Below are 20,697 nucleotides of genomic sequence, written 5' to 3'. Positions count from 1 at the left end.
ATTGGCTTGTCAATGTTTTTTATACTTTGCACAGCACTTAAGCTTCTGAATAACGTAAAAAACCAAGCATTTGCAATACAATGGGTCTTGCATTACTGAAAGTTTGAGCAATTAGCATAGCAAAAAATAATGCAACGCCAATAGCTCAAACTTTCAGTAATGCGAGACCTATTGCATTGCAAATGCTTGTTCTTGTCTGTGTTAAGTTTGATGCAGTTGGATTTCATCGAGGTGGCCTCTTCAGTCATGCAGGAGTTTAAGTTGTTCCTGGTGTTGTGAGTTTTGCCCTAGAGGGACAATATCAGTTGTGTGTCATCGGCGTAGGTGAGTATGTCAATGTTTTGTGCACAGATGAAGTATGTCAGTGGCATCATGTAGATGTTGAAGAGGGTTGCGTTGATTGTGGAGCCCTGTGGTATTCCGCAGATGAGTTTATGAGGAGTAAGCTGGCATGATGACTGTTTGTTTGTTCTTCTGGTGAAGAAGGTGCAAATCCACTGGAGGTGGATCCATGGATGCAGGCTTCATGAAGTTCTTTGATTATGATGGGGTGGCAGTCTGTGTTGCAGGCTGCGGAGTATTTGAAAAGGTTGAGGGCTGCGTTTTTTTCCCCTCTGTCGAGGGTCAGACTGACTTATGTTGTTGCTATGAGGGCTGTTTCTGTACTGTTTGGATCTAAAACTTGATTGCGTAGGATTGAAGAGCTGATGGTTGGCGAGTAGTCTGTTTATGGCTTTCTCTAGGGTTTTGGCCAAGTGTGGAAGTAGATCGGTTGGTAATTTTTTCAGTTTGGCTGGGTCTGTTGAGGGTTTCTTCAAGAGGTTGTTGATGACTGTATGCTTTCAGGCTTCCATGAAAGCAGCTGTCTATGGAGGTGTTTAGGATAGGAATGAGAAATATGCTTGTGGGGTTCGAATCTTTGTTGAAAGCATGGATGGTCTTTGTGATTACTGTCATTTCCTCTGTGGTGATGGGGTTCCATAGTATAAAGGTGTCGCTGTTGTCTGATAACAAGAAAACCTATTTCCAAGTTGATGGGGTCCAGCTGTTGGTTGAAGTTTGCATATTTGCATACGATTTTGTTACAGGAGTAGTCCGAGAGGTTGTTTTCCAGTTCTTGGTTTGGGGTGATGTTTATGGTGGTTGCTGCTGGTGTGGTGAAGTCCTTCATGACAGTAAGCTGATATTGTTGCACTTGGCTAGTGCCTTACTTTTGGTTTGCTTGTGATAGCTTCTCTGGGTGGATTTGATTACTTACTTGTCCAATTCTTTCTGGCTCACTCCATCTCCATTCTAGTTGTTTGCAGTGACCTGTCAACCTGAGAAGATCAGTGTACCAGCTCGCCTTACTTAATTTGTGTTCTTGCTACTGTGCTTCTTTTTAGAGTGGCCATGGTATTGGCGCATGCAGTGATCCAGTTAAGTTGGTGACCTCATTGGATAGGTGGCCTGTGTGCTCTGATTGGTTTTTGTGGGGGACGGAGGCTCAATCCACCTAGGATAGTGTGTTTCAGTGTTGCCGGTCAGGGCCTGTCGTGGTGGTTCTTCTGTGATGGTGATTGTTAACTAAGAAACAGACTGTGGCCGGTCCAGGTGATGGGAGTGGGTGTGTTCATCATGATACCGTTGAGTGAGGTGAAAATAGGGTCCAGTATATATCTGACAGTGTGGGTGGGAGCTGATATGAGTTGGGCGAGTCTGAGGTTTCTGAGGATTTCGAGGAGTGTGGCTGAGTTGTAGTAGGTCAGGTCTTCGATGTGGAAGTTAGTCTCCTAGAAGCATTGTCGATGGATAGAGTGGCGATTAAGTCTGAGATGTTGTTGGTGAAGTTTGCTTGGGGTTTTGTGGGTTGGTAGATCAGAGTTCCACTTAGGGTAAAGACTGTATTTGCCCTTCCAAGTAGTGAGTCAGTGTACTTGTATTTAAACTGTGTAAGGCAGTTAGCAATCTGGAAAACTAGCAATGCATTTAATTGTAGTAGCTAATTGTCATGCATGTTTTTTGCTGTAATGGAAGTGGGCATGATAACTCATGTGGAAGTGCATTAAAAGAACAGTATAACTCTTAAGTTTTAACTCTATATTTTTACAGATTACCTATATGTGTGATCAAATGAGCATTTATGTTATTGCTTTTGGAAAATCTCCATCTCCTGTTCCTTCAATCTTTTGCAGGGACTCTGCCTGCTGGAGAACACTCGTTTCCATTCCAGTTCCTGTTGCCCGGTAAGGTTAATTCTTATCTTTAAATTATTGGTCTTAATACATTGATGCGGTATGAAATGCAGAGCTTTTCATCTCTGTAAGTGAGATTTATAATGCCCCGCCCCCTCCCGACTAGAAATGTTTGACTAGCTCCAGTCTTATTTATTCTCCAGCTAACTTTGTACAAAGCACTGAATTCAAGTAGGTAACTGAAATAGTTCAGAGGGGCACTGAAACACAACAGCTTTTTATTTGAGTTAAGTAGGGCTTTGTGCTCCAAAGAACGTCTAAAAAAGTGAAATTTGTTAGAATGTGTTAAAGCGCTGATCTATTCCCAAAACTAGCCGTTTTTACTTGGGTTAGTTGCCAAGAGTTTGCTTAGTGGAGCTATCTGTACTAACCTGGTTGTACACACACGTATACTAAATGGATGTAGGCTGCGTGGATGTATTTTAAAGTAATATTGGGTTTTCCATTAGAGCCCATACCATCCACTAGAGGTAGAATTGTTAGTAACTTGAAGGGATGCACCTTTTTTATGTTAACAAATCTATATTGGGGTATTGTGCATGGTAGTAAGCATTGGCGAATGGCTAGGTCATGTACATTGAATTTGTTTAGCCGCCATCTATTGTGAACCAGAAAAACCTGTACACTTTAAATTGTCTCAGTTTGCCAAGCTGTGAGGAAAACCGAATAGCCAAATGTTTCACTAAAGGTAACATACTACTAGTTTGAGATGGCAGTAGTCCAGGGGCGGCTCCTCCATGTGGGCGGAGGAGCGTCACCCCACCCCACTGCTTTCTCACAGTACGAGAATTAGAAACATAAAATGGTATTATAAATACTAATCCATGTTTCTGCTTCTCGCTCTGCGAGAAAGCAGAAGGGTTTGGCTGGGGGTGGGCTGGTCTGCTCTAGGGCAGGGGAGGAGTGGTGTGCTCACTGCTAAGGGCGCTGACTGTTTGGTCGGCCCTCTGGGGCCAGCCAAACTAGTCATGCACACTCTGCCTTTTCTCCTTTGTATGCTGCAGCCTACATGGAGAAAATGGCCTCCCAATAGACGCCTGGCTGGTGGGCATCCCGACACGTTGTGATTGGTTTAGGGGAGGGAATGGAGGCTGCCTGCTTCCTGTTTACAAGAGAAGAGCAGAGACGATTCGGGACTGGGCAGGGTAAGTTAACTACTTTTTATTTTAATTTTAAATTAAACCAACCCCTGCCCGAGTCTTGGCTGCTCCCCTACCCGTCAGTCATTTAAAAAAAAATATATATATTATTGATTTTTCATCACACACACAACTCCCTTAATTGTGGCACATTACTGTCAGGGGCACATATCTTGATACATTTACATCAGTTCACAACCACCAGCTCGATTTTTGTCCTTTTTGTAGTCTCTGTCAAACTGTGTCCACAAGACCCCCCCGAGCATGGTATAATAACCTTGATTACTATACACACACCACAGCACCATGTATCTCTGTGCTAGGCAGGATCCGCCCCCCCTCCCCCCATTTACTCGCCACCCCCTCTCTCTTCCCACCCTACCCCCTTCCACCGGTGTGTTCTGTGCGGCTCTCTTGCTGTCTCACCAAAGTCGCCTAGTCTGAGCCATTCGATAATCCGCTGCCTCGTCCCCCAGGCCCACAGGAGCCCCGTTATAAGCTGTCTATTAAGGGAGTTCTCACCCGTTCATCTAAGGATTCGCTATCCGAGTCCAGGTCGGGCAACGTAACGAATGCCTCCCAGGCTTTTGCGGTTTCCAGTGCCTTTTCATTATTAGCGCTCCTAGCCTGCTGAAACCGAACCACACTCTCGCTAGGTGCCCAAGCAGCAAACTCCGTCCTACAACGCTCTATGCTGGGTCCCTGCCTAGCTTACCACGGTCTTGTTAATTCTCACTTGGCTAGCAGCAACATCAGATCCATAAACGTACTCGTGAATTTAGTTTGAGTTGTGTCTGGGAACCAGTATAGTATGCATGCTTCCATGTCAGGTTCTATCTGCCTATCTGTCACTCCACACAAAACAGCTACCACCTCTTCCCAGTACGTCCCTAGCTGCGGGCAACTCCACATCATATGTGGAAAATCTGCTGCATCCGACTGGCATCGGGCTGTGTCCACATGAAAATATTTATTTATCTGTGCTGGCGTTAAATACACCCTAAGCAATACATAGGAATGAATAAGTTGGAATCTAGCGTTACGCGTGCCCTTCCACACACTTTTGACTTTCTTAGGCCATGTCGTTTCTGGCATAGCTTTACCCAGGTCCGCCTTCCACCTCTCCTGCAAGTGACTCGGCGGCTGTAGTCCTTCTGCCACCATTCGCCTATATAAGCATGTTATAGTTTTGACCGTTCCCGCTGCCATCACAACGTATTGACATGTCAGGGACGCCTGCGGTTCCGATAGCCCTCCCCTCCAGTGCTGTTGGATCGCTGATATTAAGGCGGCATGCAGCAAGAAATCGCCCCTGGGTAGGTCATACCTATCTTGCAGAGCCTGATAAGGCAAAAGGACCCCCTCCTCGTACAGGTCCCCTACCATTGGCAGCCCCCGCTCCTCCCATCCCGCCAGGGCTGACCATTCCCCCTCATGCGGAAGGGCCGTAAACACATGCTCAAAGGTATCTCCGGGGCATATGGACAAGGTGTTCCACCTCTGCGACGGCTTCGGTTCCAGCATGATCTCAGTGCCCTCTCTTCATAGGTCAACGAGCTGACTCGCATCCGCTGGCAAAGGACAACAAAGGATAGAACATGGCGTGGGAACCATCGGTCCGTCGGGCCATCTGCCCCTCTGAACTTCCTAGCCACCACCTGGGTAAGCCACTGCAATTGAGCAGCCAGGTAATAAAATTCAAAATCTGGGACCGATCATCCACCTTCTGCCCTAGGCCGCATCATCATGGTCAGTGCTAAGCGTCGTCTGCCATTCCCCCCCATAAATCCCCCCTACCCCTCCATCATGGACCGGAGCGTCCCAAACACTGAACCTGGAACCCATATCGGGAGCGTCCTGAAATAATATAATAGTCTAGGCAGTGCTACCATCTTCAACAGTGCCACGCAGCCTGCTACTGATAGCGGTAGCGTGCTCTAGTATGCCATGATCCCTTTGATCCCGCGCACCGCTCTACCCACATTACCCTCCAAAAGGTCCTCCTGCCTATGATAGATATTAGTATCCAGAGAAGGAAAACAGTGAGGCTCCCATCGTATGCCCTCCAGATGATCAGGACTCTCCATCGCCTGATGTACCGGAAGCAGGCAAGTCTTTGTCCAATTCACTTGGAGCCATGAGACCGTACCAAACTCTCGCAGGACCATCGTCGCTCCCGACAGGATCTCCCCTGGGGCAGCCAGAAACATGAGCAGGTCATCAGCATAGAGCGAGATATACTGCATGTCCCCGCGTACCTCCAGGCCTACATAGTGCCCCCCATCTTGCCCGCGCGGCCAGTGGCTCTATCGTAAGCGCGAATAGCAGCAGCAATAGTGAGCAACCCTGCCGCGTCCCTCGCTCCACTAAACAAAGCGATGAAATCACCGCCCCGTCCACACTCGGGCCGTTGCTAAGTTGTAGAGAGGTCGAGTCCATCCGGCGAATGCCTCTCCCAGACCCATTATTCGCATGACTTGAAAAAGAAATGGCCATTCCAGGCTATCGAAGGCCTTCTCAATGTCAACCAAGAGAACCATTGCGGTAGGTGGCAAGCTATGGGCCTCTCCCAAAATATGAAGTAATCGCTGCACATTAGAAGACTTATTTCATTTAGGGATAAAACCCGCCTGGTCCTGATGGACCAGCTGTGACATGCACGGGAGGAGCAAAGCTGCGAGGATCATACTCAACATTGAGAGTGGGCGATATGCTGCCATGTCGGAGGGCTCTCTCCCTGGTTTAAAAAGGGGAACAATAATAGCCTTCCCAGTTGTCACCGGCAATCGCCCAATCTCCTTTGCCTCCCAGTACATTGTTTGTAGGCGCGGGCCAAGCAATCTACATACTTGGAATAGACTTCTATCAGGAGTCCATCCACCCCAGGTGTTTTATTGCGCTCCTAATTTCCCCTATTGTGATCTCACTCCCGAGCAGATCTTCCTGCTCCTTCTTCAAGTGTGGCAGGACCAGGTCTGCGAGGTACCCCCCTATGTAATCGACACCTAGAGCCAGTTTGCTGTGATAAAGCTCGGCGTAATATTCCAAAAATAAATTATTTATCCAGTATTGGGGTATCTTTCATAGATTTACATGCCTCAATCATCCTTCGTCGCCGAGTTGGGAGTCCCACGGTATATTAAAAAGCAGTGCCAAAAGTAAATTACAGTAGTAGACATTATGAGAAGGCCCGAGGCCTAGTTTGTAGTAGCCTATCTACCTCATTATGCTAAAAAGACAAACGTCTTTGCTCCAACCAATCAGCTCACAGCATCCTCTAGATTCTTCTCTGCATAGCCAGTTCTCCTCAGGTTTTCACCGCACGTCGTGTGGAAGGGAGTCTCCCTGAGTCTTGACTCAGTTTTCTCTAAGCTTCAGGATGTCTGACAAGAAGGCCTTGTTTAGACCTTGCAGAACATGCGAGAAGAAAAGGGTCCATGTTGATGACCAACATAAGGACTGCATTTATTGCCTTTATCCTAAACACGAGGCAAAAAATTGTAAGATCTGCCGCACCTTCCCTTCTAAGACTCTAAGGGATAGGGAGGCCAGAGTTCTTTTATGGCTAAAATCCTCTTCTACGGATGATGAAAACAGAGCGCGAAATCTCAAGAGGATTATCCAAGTGAGGGGAGAAAACATGCTAAATCCTCCCACTCCACTTCAGGCTCTTCACAGAGATCTCCATCTTCTATCTCTGGAGCCTCAGCTCTCAAGAAATCTTCAAAGTTAACCGTGAGTAAGAGCTCTCCTGTCTCCTCACCTGTGACTACCATCTCAACTTCTACTTCTTCTTCAACGGCTATGATCTCTAATACAGCCATCACTTCTCCTATCCTGTCTCGTCGACGAAGAAGCATTCGTCTTCAAAGAAGCCCTCGTCGATGAAGTCATCTACGGTGAAAGGCCCATCGACGATGAGCCCGCCGACGTCGAGCCCGTCGACGTCGAGCCCGTCGGCGATTTTCCCGTCGACGGCAGCCCCGTCGACAATTGTCCCGTCGACGGCGGGCCCGTCGGCCTCAAGTCCATCGACGGCGGGCCCGTCGACGTCCAGTCCATTGACGACGAATTTTTCGTCTACGATGATCCTGTTGTCGACGACTGTGACACCATTATCACCGGTGTCATCAAGACCAATAGATACTGCTTCAGTTAAGCCTTTAACTGCGAAACAGGCTTTTCTCTTCCAGGGGATACTCATCAATAGTCATAAGCCCTGAATAGTCCCGCCCACGTGCGGGACCCCGGAGCAATAGCCAATAATATGCATATATCTACATATATATATAAATACATATAAATACACCTAAATACCCATATATATATATATATAGATAATATGCATATACATATGCAGCCTGAAATACACCATACTAGGCTCAAAAACTGCCATTATTGCATGTAAAACTTTTACATTTGCTAAATAAAGACCTATACATTACATTATATGATAATGTAAAGAAGAAACACTGCCCTGGGTTTCTTTGAAACACACAACCTTTATTTTCAAAGGTAAAAACAAGCAGGATCATAGAGGCAGATTTAGCCTAGATAGGCTGCATAGTAACAACTGGAAAAAATTTGCGCCGTGCCTTTAAGACCTCCATGAGCCTCCAGGCTCTCATCATGCACCACAGGTGACAGGTCAGTTCTTTTTTCCGTCTCCTGTGAGGATCCTGGAGCATTGAGCTCGCCAGTTTGTGATATTTTATCACTTTCTTCTGATATATTTCTAATTTTTTCATCTTCACTCGACGTCTTTAGTCATTGTTTGACTAATTCAACAATTTTTTACTGTTTTTGGGCTATTTTTCCAGTCATAAGGCCGGCCTTATTTGTTAAGTGTCCGGCCTGTGGTAAAAAAATGGCCAAGACAGACCCTCATTCGGTCTGTATTGCTTGTTTACCATCTTCTCACAAGCCAGAACTCTGCTACCACTGCAGCAAGTTTTCTAACAGAACCCTCAGGGGGAGGGAGAAGAGCAGGCTGCAGTCCCTGTATGACCGAGGAGAAACAGTGAGTGGAAGAGAAGATTTTCACTCCAGGAAGACTTCTTCTCATCACAAAGAGCGCAAGGATAAAGGGGAGAAGAGAAAACATCGGTCTCCTACTCCGTCGAAGGACAGATCTTCTTCCAAGGTACCTCTGCTCAAAATCGGTATCCAAATCGCCGTCGAGGCGTCCGTCGACGTCAAAGCATCCCTCGCCGTCGAAGAAGATCTCGCCGTTGAAGCAAGGTGAGAAAAGACCGAGGATGAGCTCTCCTGCACGTATGCGGTCCAGGTCTGGCTTGCCTACGGCGGCAAGAGGTCGGGACTCGACGTCATCTCATCGACGTCGACTGTTGCCGCCGAGAGGCTCTGAACATATGTCAAGGTCGCCGTCGAGAGGTGCCATGACGTCGACGTCGAACCGGCCAGCAGGGGTTTCGACGTCTAAGAGCCCCAGCCATTTGGCCGTCGAGGCGCACGACGTCGACACCTAAGAGACCATCGCCGCCGAGGAGGTCGTTGTCTAGGAGATCGCCGTCGGTTTCTCCGGCAGCTAAGAGGCCTAGAACGGTGTCTAAAGACCGGTCTAACATTGCTACTGTGTCTTCTGGGAGTGCCTCTTCCTCTCCTGGACTACAGATTGTGCAGGTCTCTCCAGAGCCCTCGAGAGCTCCTACCCTCTTCAGCCAATGACTAATATCTCACCACGATGGCTGGGAGATCTTAAAGATTGGAAGATAGGGAGAATTAATCTTCCAAGGTCTTCTTCCAGGTCACCTGTTACTGAAAGACCTGCATCAAGATCAAGATCGCCCCCAAGACACTCTCCAAGGAGACGTGAGCGTACTCCTCCGAGAAAATCTTCATCAGTGAGGAGGCGGTCCTCACCCTCTCCTAGATTATCACGTCGCCACTCTTCGAGGAGGCGCAGTCCAAGATCTTCGACACAGTCTACGAATTCGAAGAGGGACTATTCTCCGACACTGTCATCAACTCCTCCGAGTAGGATATCACCGATTGATGATGTGATTACCTTTAATGAGGTTCTCTGTCGTGGAGCAGCTAAACTTAATATCGAAATGCCGGTCTCTACCACCAAGGCGACGGAAATTTTCGAAACTTTGCACCACAAGCTAACTTCAAGGCCCTTGTTTCCTCTGGTACCAGGTCTGTTGGAGCCTGCGCAGCACAAGTTCCTAACTCCAGCAGCGCTGGGAGTGGTTCCTTCTCGGATCCCTAAAAAATATAAAGCTCCGAACAATGATCCGTTCTTTCTGAGGGCTGAGCCACCACCTGATTCTGTGATTGTCTCAGCGGCACGTAAAAATCAAACAGGAACTGCTTCATCTTCTGTGCCACCGGAAAAAGACAGTAAAGCCATGGACTCAGTAAGAAAGAGAATGTGTGCCACCTCTGCTTCCTACATGAGTCGCCAGCGTTTCTGCTTTGCTGGGTCGCTATGACCGCGCACTTTGGGACTCCATGTCTCGTTTCGCAGAAAAGCTTCCTAAAGAAGATAAACACGACTTCCTTGATCTTACATGAAGGTGGGCTAGTGGCTAACCAGGTGATTAGTGCAGCCGCTGATGCTTCTGATCTATCTACGCATGGTTAAGCGCATGGACTCTGCGCCAGGCGCTCAGCTTGGTTGAGGCTCACGGGCCTTAAGCCGGAAGCACAACACCGGATACTTAATATGCCTTTTAACGGAACATTGCTCTTCGGATCTCATGCTGACAATGAGATGGCGCGAATGAAAACCGAGCTCGATACAGTGAAGGCTGCTGGGCTTGAAAAAAGAAAAGTTTTCAAGAAAAAATACCGTCCTTACGACTGGAGACAGAACCAGCAGAGGGTTCAAACCCCTCAATGGTCGTCACAGCAAAACTAAGGAAGATCTCGGTTCTCCCAGCGTCGCCCTGGTAGAGGAAGAGGTGGCATTTCCAGGCAGTCTGCACCTGGGAACAAGCAACAGTGAGCTTTTGCTTCCCCTGGGCCCGTTACCCACTCCGGTGGGGGGGAAGTGTTCGTTTTTGCCAGGAAGAGTGGACAAACCTCACAATAGACAAATGGGTTCTGAATATTGTCAGGAATGGATATGCCATCAGATTCAAGTCCCTCCCCCACCTTCCATTCCTCCTCAAAAGACTGTCACCCATCGTATTCATCTTTTGAGACAAGAGGTGTCGGCGTTATTCATAAAGAATACCATCGAGGAGGTTTCAAGAAACCAGCGTCGACAAGGCATTTACTCCCGATATTTTCTAGTTCTAAAGAAAGGCCCAAACAAGGAGTTCAGGCCCATACTAGATCTCAGATGTCTCAACAAATTCATTCGACGAGAAAAGTTCCGAATGCTGGCTTTACATCAAATTATTCCACTTCTGCATCAAGGGGACTGGATGTGTTCCGTTGATCTTCACGATGCTTATTTTCACATCCCCATCGCCCCAAAGCATCGGAAGTTCCTAAGGTTTTGCATCCAAACAAGCCACTTCCAATTCACAGTCTTGCCCTTCGGGCTAAAGTCAGCTCCTCGCACCTTTTCAAAGTGCATGGCAGTAGTAGCGGCTTTCCAGAGGAAGAGACGCATTTTCGTCTATCCTTATCTAGATGATTGGCTTCTAAAGAGTGCGTCTCCGATTCTGCTACAGCAACATCTCACGTTCTGCATACACCAGCTGCGAGGCTCGGCCTGCACGTAAACTTCAAAAAGTCTATCCTCAATCCAAAGCAGAGGATACACTACCTGGGTGCACTTCTGGATTCAAAGGACGCAAAAGCGTATCCTTCGGAGGAGAGACTATCCTCCATTCTCCTCAAGTGTCAAACGCTACTGAAGACTCCTCGACCCACGGCCAGGCAGATCTCGTCTCTTCTAGGGTCTATGGCCTCTTGTATTTTCCTCATTCCAATCGCCAGGCTGCACATGAGACCTCTGCAGCAGTCTCTGGAGGACCAGTGGTCCCAGTTTTCCAATTGTTAGGAGGACAAACTGTCACTACCCCTGTCAGTACAGATCTCCATCCGATGGTGGATGCAGCGGAGTCGTCTGGTAGTAGGAGTTCCTTTTCAAGAGGATATACCCAGACAATCGCTGGTGACAGATGCGTCCCTTCAGGGATGGGGCGCTCATCTGGGGTCCCTTCAAATTCAAGGTGTGTGGTCAGAGAAAGACTGTATCGTATAAACATGCTGGAACTCAGAGCTGTCCACCTAGCTCTCAAAGGTTTCTTTCCCGCGATCAAAACATCCTCCCTGCTTGTTCAAACGGACAATACAACAACGATGTACTATCTGAACAAGCAGGGCGGAACGAGATACAGACCTCTGTCGCTGGAAGCGCAAGCAATCTGGAAGTGGCTTCTGGCTCGGGACATGAAAATATCGGCGGTCCATCTGCCGGGTGTCCTCAACGTCCAAGCAGACGACCTAAGCAGGCACTTCGCAGAAGCACACGACTGGGTCTTAAAAGAAGAAGTGGTAAGAGACGTCTTCCAGGCCTGGGGGACACCAGAAATCGATCTCTTTACGGACGCCGAAAACGCAAAATGCCGCGTCTTGGCGTCCAGATACCCACAACGAAGGTCCAAGGGGAATGCTCTGTGGATGGACTGGTCAGAGACATTACTCTACGCTCTTCCACCGATCCCACTCATTCCCTTGGTGATCAAGAAACTGTACAAGTCCAAGACAAACATGATCCCGGTGGCTCCAGATTGGCCTCGCCAATGGTGGTACCCGGATCTCTAATACCTGTCCAAAGTACCGCACAGGAGGCTGCCTTGCTATCCGGATCTGCTGACCAGAGCGAACGGCAGGATGTTCCATCCCAACCTGCCGTCCCTGAAGCTAGCAGTGTGGCTCCTGAGTTCGTCCAATACGGACATTTAGGCCTCTCGCAGGACTGTATGCAGATTTTGAGAGGCAAGGAGAGCTTCTACAAGAAAGTTGTACGCTTTCAAGTGGAAGCGTTTTTTCACGTGGTGCACTGCTGACGGTCATGACCCTGTTCGAGGTCAAGAACAAGTACTGTTACCATACTTACTTTCTTTGGCCAAAGCAGGTTTACAGTATTCTTCCATAAAGGTCCATCTGGCAGCAATAACAGCATATCGAAAGTCCCCCACTCAGGTTTCTTTCTTTCAAATGCCAGTTGTGAAGGATTTTCTGGAGGGTCTCAAGAAGGTTTATCCTCCTGTGAGGGCTCCCTCTCCTCCTTGGGAGCCTAATGTGGTTTTGTCCAAATTGATGGGTCCTCCATTCGAACCTATTCATAAGGCGTCCCTTCAACATCTGTCGTGGAAGGTGGCCTTCCTCTTTACGATCAGAGTTTAATGGGGGCAAGATGGCGGCCGCTTGAGACCGTGGTGCGGACTGTCCAGTGCTCATGGCAAAAGAATACTGAATATGTGGACCATGTAACGTGAAAGATGTGGAATTAAGTGGAGCTGCGCACTGAGTCTGGATAAAAAAGGATACCGAACTGAGCAATTGAGTAAAATGCTAGAGGGCGAAATTCCGGAGAAAAACAGGCTGTCGTCAAAGTCAAGTAGCGGCGTTTGGCACAGTAATTGGACTCTCCGTGATCCGATACTTTTGCTACATAGGTCGCAAACACAGGAGTTGTTGCCAGACCTACCTGGTTGGTGCTCATACCCAGGAGCAGAGTTGTGTTCCGGACACCAGAGACGATATGGCTCCGAAGAATGCTGCGGCGGCTGCGGCGGCGGCCGCGAAGGCAAGGTAGGCAAGAGCGGCAAGGCTGGCCATTCGGGACGCGGCAGAGGCAGCCGGGAGAGGTGCTGAGCTTCCTTCGACAATAGCAGCGGGACCCGTTGAGAAGACCCCCGGCAAGGCTCCCAACCACGGTGGTGCTGCTCGGAAGGGCAGCCAGAGTGCACCCTCTGTTGTGGAGCTGCTCCGCAAGACTCCGGTGAGGCTCCCTCCGGGTCAAAGCAGGAAGAGTCAGCCGGCAGGTCAGCATACGCCTGCTTCGATTCCAGTGGGGGAGTCTGTGCGGGCAAGCATGGACGCTGACGCCGACACAGACGCGGATAGAGGCAGGCTGGTTGAAGGTACGGGGACTGAAGAACATATAGTGAGCGTGGTGAGCACCCTCCAAGACAGTGGGTGCAATTTAAGGGATCTAAGGAATGACGCTAAAGGCGAGGTGGGGTGGCAAGATCAAACCAACAGGATCTGTAAAAATAAAAATACACCCGCTATAACCCCTGGGGGCATTACCCCTATAGGTAATCAATTGCATTCGTGGTCACGCATCCCTGGATCCTCTGGGACACAAGTAGATAGCCTTGGAGTCTCGCAAACTGCGTAAAACTGGGCAAATTGGGGCAGCCGTTTTAGATGGTGTATTAGATGGCTCTCAAGCTGCACAAATTGGATCTGAAACTATCAGTGAAGACGACCCTGACAAAGACTAAGATAAGGATAAAGACCCTAGCGACTTTTATTCCTTCTCAGACGAGTTAGGTTGGTCAAATGATACAGGGTCCCCCTCGAGTGATTCCAGCGATGACGAAACAAGCGCTAAAGAGGGTAGAACGGCTCCGAAAACTGTGCTAAAACACAGAAAGAATCACCGTGACTCAGCCGAGTTGGCTTGGGACTATACACCCACTAGTAATCTTCTGGCATCAGCTACCCCAACACGCACACAGGGCCTAACTTCTAGGCTAGCTCAGCATCCGGACTCCAGTACCTCTCAAAACACATTGGCACCTACTATTGAAACTGTGTTGTTAGCCATAGCTGCACATAGGGAGGAGACGTCCAATGATGGTCGTAAAGGCCCAAGCAGAGCTACGAAAAGTTCAGGTTGTGGTGCGCAAACTTTCAAGGAAAATGGGGTCCTTTAGTGATCGAATGACTGAGATCGAGTCTAGAGTGGTGGTGAATGAGTCAGAGACAGCCTCAAAGCGTGAACAGATTGATGCCCATGAGGTAGAACTCTCGGATGTGATGTGGAAACTTGAGGACATGGAAAATCGCTTACGCCGAAGTAACCTACGGGTTTTGGGAGTGCCTGACGCTCGTTCCTTTGTGGTCAAGCTATTCCAAGATTCCCTCCCTGAACTTTCAACCTGGAATTGGGAACTAGAGGTGCAGCGAGCACATCGTGTACCCCTTACTATGAGACATACACCAAAACCTGGGGCGTATCCGAGGGCCCTCTTAGTATATTTCAGCAACTTCTTACTAAGGCAGACAATCCGTGAAAAAGCAAGGCCAGAGGCTAAAAAATGAGTGCACATATAACATATTTTGTATGCCCTGACTTCTGTCATGCAACGGTTGAGAGGAGGTGGCGCTTGCGCCAACTCATCAAACCATTTCAAGACCAGAAACTTCAGGCATTTCTAAACAATCCAGCTCGGTTGAAAATCATTAATGGAGACCAGATACAAAATTTTACCTCCGAAATTAAGGCCAAAGAATATCTGGATAGTCTTAAATGATAAATGTTGCCTTTTTTTTTTTAAATGAAGAGGATTCTACGTGGTAATACGTTAAGTTGTTTTTCTCTCTGTTTCTCTTTAGGATCTGGTATGACTTATTTTTCTCTCTGTGTACTATGCTTAAAAGAAAAAAAAGGGGGGTAAAAAATAATACGGAAAATTGGAAATAAGGAGGAGAAAATGTGGTTCTTCTCACATGTTACATGGTTTAAGTTGGGAGCACTGGATGGATAATGCACTTCCATTACTACAGACTCTTATGGAGTCTAATTGCCTTAATTGTGGGAGGGTGGGGGGAGGGTTCGGGGCGTCAAGGGTTGAGGGGGTAAGGGGAAGGGAAAGGGGGGTGAAAGCACACAAAAATGGCAACCGTAATGGTAGAAATAGAGACTGTAAGGTTAATGTGAAGCTTTGTCACATAGTAAAACTGGAATGGAAAATGAATGTTACGCAATTTGGCTAGGTTAAAGTTATGTTCTTGGAATGTGGCGGGGCTCAATGATAGGGCGAAAAGGGATCAGATGTGTGGGATAATTAGCCAAAATACATTTGACATAATATGTCTACAAGAGACCCACATCCCGTGGGCAGAAAGAGATGCATTGAGGGTCCCGGGGTTTAATTTATTGGTATGTACAAATCATACTACGAGAACAAGAAGTGTTGCTATCCTAGCAAAATCTTTTTTGGAGCAGGCCGTACGCAAAGCAGCTGATCCTTTGGGCAGGTGGGTGATTGTGGTGCTTAAAGTTGGTATTACAATTTGCTCTATTTATGCTTCCAATCAGGATGATCCCTCTATTTTTCTTGATCTCGAAATGCAGCTTGCTTCCTGGCCTCAGGTGTTATTCTGTGGAGACTTTAATATTTCTTTGACCCAAAATGGCTTAGCACATAATCACGGCCAATACAAATATGTTGGTTGTAAACCGAGGGTATATAGAGCCATTTCACAACTCAAGGAGAGCCTAGGCTTGGTTGACATATGGGATCTGAAGCAACATCATGACCCAGGGTATACGCATTTCTCACACCCGCACAATAAATACGTTCGCATTGATTACATCCGGATAGCAGGCAATTCTGCTGATAGGGCACAAATTAACAAATTGCCAAACATTATTTCTGACCACAATCCCCTGGTACTCACATTGGATGTTGATAACATGATTAGACCTCGATCAGGCTGGACCTTTGATAGGAAATTGCTTGTCAATAAAAATTACATAGATTACATTACGGCATGGACGCAAGGGTTTTTCGACTGCAATCGGTATAGCGCTTCTAGGGACACAGTCTGGGATTGCTTTAAAGCGTCAATCCGTGGGGAGACAATAAGTTATGTAGCCAGACAGAGGAAGGAGGCCGATAGGTTGAATAATTTACAGCTTCAAGAACTAGCTAGAATAGAGGAAAAACACACTACTCTTATAATGCAGGGTGGTGATGGTGGACCAACTTTAAGAGAAATGATGATTCTTAAAACTGAGATGAATAGTAGGTTTACTCAGAAGGCGGCTGAGATGTATCAATCTAATCGTAATAAGATCTACGAAGCGGGGGAGAAGGTTGGTAAGCAACTAGCACTCCTTACTCGTCAAAAAAAATCTCTTAACTTAATCTCTAGCATCGAGTCTGATGGCCAGGAATATACAACTCCTGAGACTATTCTAGAAGTCTTTAGAAAATACTACCAGAAGTTGTATCAAAATGAAGATATATTAGATCCAGTAGCAATTAAAGAAGCATTGGCTAGGTGGGTAACTGAGTCGGAAGACAACCTAGGTATGGATATGACTTCTAGGGAAGATCTGGAAAGGGATATAAACCAGATGGAAGTACAAATGGCTCTCGCAGAATTAGCCTCGGGTAAAGCCGTAGGCCCCGATAAATTACCACTTGAGCTCTATAAAATTCTGGGTAATATCATAACGCCTCTGCTGCTGGACTTATTCATAGGGATTCAAGGGAGTGGTATTCCCCCTGCCTCGTGGAGGGAAACTAATATTGTGATTTTCCCAAAAAAAGATAAGCCCCCTAGCCTACCCTCATCATACCGCCCAATTTCTCTCATAAACTCCGATTAAAAATTATATTCTAAGATCTTGGCCAACCGGCTCAGGGGGGTCATCGAACGTCTGGTCTCCCCGTGGCAGCATGCCTTCTTCCCGGGTAAGGGCACTACGGATCATACCCGTCGTGTTATTGCACTGTTTCATGCCATGAGTGTCATGGGGGGGCGGATGTCGATGGTCCTCCTGGATGCCGAGAAGGCCTTTGACAGGGTTTCTTGGGAATTTTTGTGGGCGGTCTTAGATCACAACAACATGGGACCTTGCTTTATGAAATCTGTTAAGTCAATGTACCACTTACCTAAGGCTAGGGTATTGGTGATGGGCCACGAGTCCAAGCTGTTTGATATACTTCGAGGCACAAGGCAGGGATGCCCATGTTCCCCGATCCTCTTTGCTTTATACATAAACCCCTTGATCCTGAAATTATTAAATGCTGTGGCAATTAAACCAATTACTGTGGGCCATTTTGATACAAAGATATTAGCATATGCCGATGACCGGAGAAGTGTGGCTCACTGGTTAGAGGCGGCAGACCCTGATGCAGAGGTCTGGCCTGGGACCAGGGTTCAATTGCCGACGCGGCAGGGTATCGGGCTCAATGTCCGCGGACTCGACAATTCTCGCATTGGTGCCTACTCTAATCATGGGTCCCACTCTGGGCAATAGCTTGCTTAATCTCCACAACGGACCCAGTGGCACTGGGATGCCTGGTTCCACCTTGGGGGTGCCCAGTAGGGGGCATCTCACAGGGAAAACCAGGAAGGGTTCCACAGCGGTATACAGCTCCAGGATACCCTGAGTAGGGTGGCAATGCGCTTTACAAATAATCCCACTTCTCCAGTATTAGGGGTGTCTTTCATAGATTCACATGCCTGAATCATTCCCCGTCGTCGGAGTGAGAGTCCCACTGTATATAAAAAAGCAATAATATGCTATAAATACATAGTAAATACCAATAAAAAACAAACCAGGAAGTAAAGTAGCCAAAGCTACAGTAGAAAAAACTTCCACATTAGTGACTATCCCTGTCATTTTGTATAGCCCAAACTGTAGCCAATCGGGCGACAGCACCCACTAGAAGGTTCCCCCCCAGAGGCTCAGGCTGTCAGATTTTTTACCGCACGTCGTGTGCAGGGAGTCTCCCTGAGCTCTGCTCAGTTTCTTTATTTATTTCATATATATTTTAAATTTTTTGATGTTTTTCTCACATGAAGTCTATTTGTCGACCCTGTGTCACTGGTGGAAAGCTGAGACCGTTTCAGGTTATCTTCACGAATACATGGATCATTTTGTCTGCCTGTCGCTGACATGGTAGGATAAGAAGGGGATGTTCTTGTGATTTGGCTACCCCCCTTCTGATGTGGGAGGATTTTCTTTATTTATATGGCGCCTTTAAGTTGCACTAATGTTTTTGGCTTCACTTCTACAAGCTGAGGTTCCTTCAAAAAAGGGTCATTGACCTACTCTGAGTCTGCCTCCCACATCTACGCCCACGAGATTTTCTCTCAGGCGTTTAGACTCGTTCTGCGCACTTTTCTTCTGAGAACGTGCCAGATTGCTGACAAGACGCTCTTGGTATTCTACGACGGCAATCTCTGCCATCACTGGTGCTCTACGGTGTCACAGGGCTACAGGATCCTGTTGACAGTGCCCTCTTATGCACTGGTTGTAAGTCGCAGGGAGCTGCGCAGCCGACAAAGAGCTTCGTCGACCAACAGCCTTATAACCGAGTGCAAATTTGCCTCGTCTATGATAGCCTCGTCGACGACGAGTTTCGCCGCGTCGACGACAAGCCACGTCGATGGTGATGGTGGCGTCGTCGACGGAAAGCATCGTCGTCGACGAAGGGGCTTCGTCGACTACAAGCCATGTCAATGGTGATGGTGGCGTCGTCGACGGGAAGCATCGTCGACGGCGAGGGGGCCTCGTCGCCGACGAGCCCCGTCGACGGCGACCGCGTTGATGGTGAGCCTCGTCGACGGTGAGCCCGTCGACTGTGAGCCTCGTCGACGGTGAAGAGTGTCCCTCGCCGACGCTGGAAAGCAACCGTCGACGGTGAGGAGCCTCGTCGACGGTGGGGTACCTCGTCGACGGGACAGGGTGTACCTCGTCGACGCTGAAGAGCAATCATCGACGGTGAGGAGCCTCGTCGATGGGGAGGTGCCTCGTCGACGGTGAAGAGTCTCATCGGCGTTCGAGAGCCTATTCAGCTGACAGAGTTAACTGAAAGCTTTGACGACGGTTGGCTCAATACCAGTGGGCCACTGACAGTGGCCCTTTTTGACATGTGATCCATCGGCAGTTGGCCATTGGCAGTGGGCCCGGCATCTCTAGGCTGTCACCAGTGGGCCTATACACAGTGCAGTTGGGGCCATTAACAGTGGGCACATCGCCAGTTGGCACGCAGGCTTTAGGTCCGTAAACAGCTGGCCCATTGACGACAGTTCAGCTTAGTCACTAGCAGGCTCGTCGACGACATTCTAAGTCGACAAGATACTCGATTCATCAATCATCCTCCGTGATGGTGCGTTTTATTGTGGAATGTTGGCCAAGTTAATGGTCAATTTCGTTGACGACAAAAAGTACGTCTACGGAGGGTTTATAGACTGACAGCGTCAGCGGTCACCTCCATAGTAGTTTAAGTCTGAAACAATTTTCCTATGCGGACACTGAGGGTCATTTTCTTTTGTTGACCTCTCTGATGCTGGACCCAGTCCATGGTCAGGTTCGTCGACGCTTGATCCAGTTGGGCTTATGTACAGTGTTCCTTTAGCCTACTTATTAGTCGTAGCCTCCTTTCAGCAAGATCCTCCGGATGGAGTGATGTCTTTTTACTCGACGCCATATTTTCTTAGAATGGCTTAAGACTTAACCAGACTCTTAGCCTTGGTTTCTTTGGGGATGCCATGTCCTGTCCTTTGACGAGATCTTGCATGAATCTTTATTATTCTATCCTCCGGCGGATGTTGACGGATTTACCCTCCTCATGTAAGGAACGGTGACGCGCTTTCGTCAAGCCCTTGTCACCAGGATAGAGGCGGAAGGTTTTTTTCTCTTTAAATATTGTATTGGCAGAGATTTTGAGCTCTGCTTAAGCCAAAAGCTCGGCGCTGGTGTCTCTCTGGCAATCTTTTAGCTCTCTAGACAGGATCAATTTTGACATAGGGGCACAGAATGTGCGTATCCTTCAATACCCCTAAACTGACGCTTCTAGAATTTTTAACAAAAAGGATGGAAAAAGATAATCATCAACAAAACACCGTGCAGTGCACATTACATCTCCAAGTTTTGCAGTATTGTGTTGCGGAGTTGGGGTTGGAAGAACCCTTGGTTCCTCGCCCACAAGTTCACACTGAGATAATGGCCGTACCTTTTTTTTTTTTTATAGTTGTTACTTCTGGGCCATCAAATTGACCAGACAATACCACGCCTTCGATTCTCTACAGTACGGGTTTCAACCCTTTCGGGGTGCCTGAGGACAGTTTTCACATTTTAATCCAAGAAGTTCCACCCAGTATCTGGTATGCAACTGTATGATTCGACTCTGAATCGTATACAGGAAGTCGTTTTTTCCAAGAAACTACGACTTCCTTTAAAGCCCATCATTACTCCATTCCAAGTGGGATAAGGCTGGAATATCTCTGGGATTTAATTTGGTCACCAATGCCATTTATCTGTGGGGAATTCTAATTGTGATGTCAAAAGAGCATGCTCTAGAATTTGGCAATTTCCTTTCTGCTACGCCTTCAGGGTGACCGCATTCACCTCATTTGCG

At 47.7% G+C, this 20,697-nt stretch overlaps 1 protein-coding gene across 2 annotated transcripts in view; it reads left to right on the top strand.

The window, feature by feature from the left end:
* The window catches only part of ARRDC1 (arrestin domain containing 1), a 566,873-nt gene that overhangs the window by 216,058 nt on the left and 330,118 nt on the right, over nt 1-20,697 (top strand). For both annotated transcript variants that reach the window (XM_078642021.1, XM_078642020.1), the window contains exon 3: nt 2,175-2,225. In XM_078642021.1, coding sequence (XP_078498147.1) covers nt 2,175-2,225 — 51 coding nt within the window. The remainder of the gene's footprint in view (nt 1-2,174; nt 2,226-20,697) is intronic.

The sequence above is a fragment of the Lissotriton helveticus genome, chromosome 5_1 (genome assembly GCF_964261635.1).
Source record: "Lissotriton helveticus chromosome 5_1, aLisHel1.1, whole genome shotgun sequence".
Taxonomy (NCBI): domain Eukaryota; kingdom Metazoa; phylum Chordata; class Amphibia; order Caudata; family Salamandridae; genus Lissotriton; species Lissotriton helveticus.
Note: the sequence above shows the minus strand (reverse complement) of the source record. Positions and strands in the feature narration are given on the sequence as shown.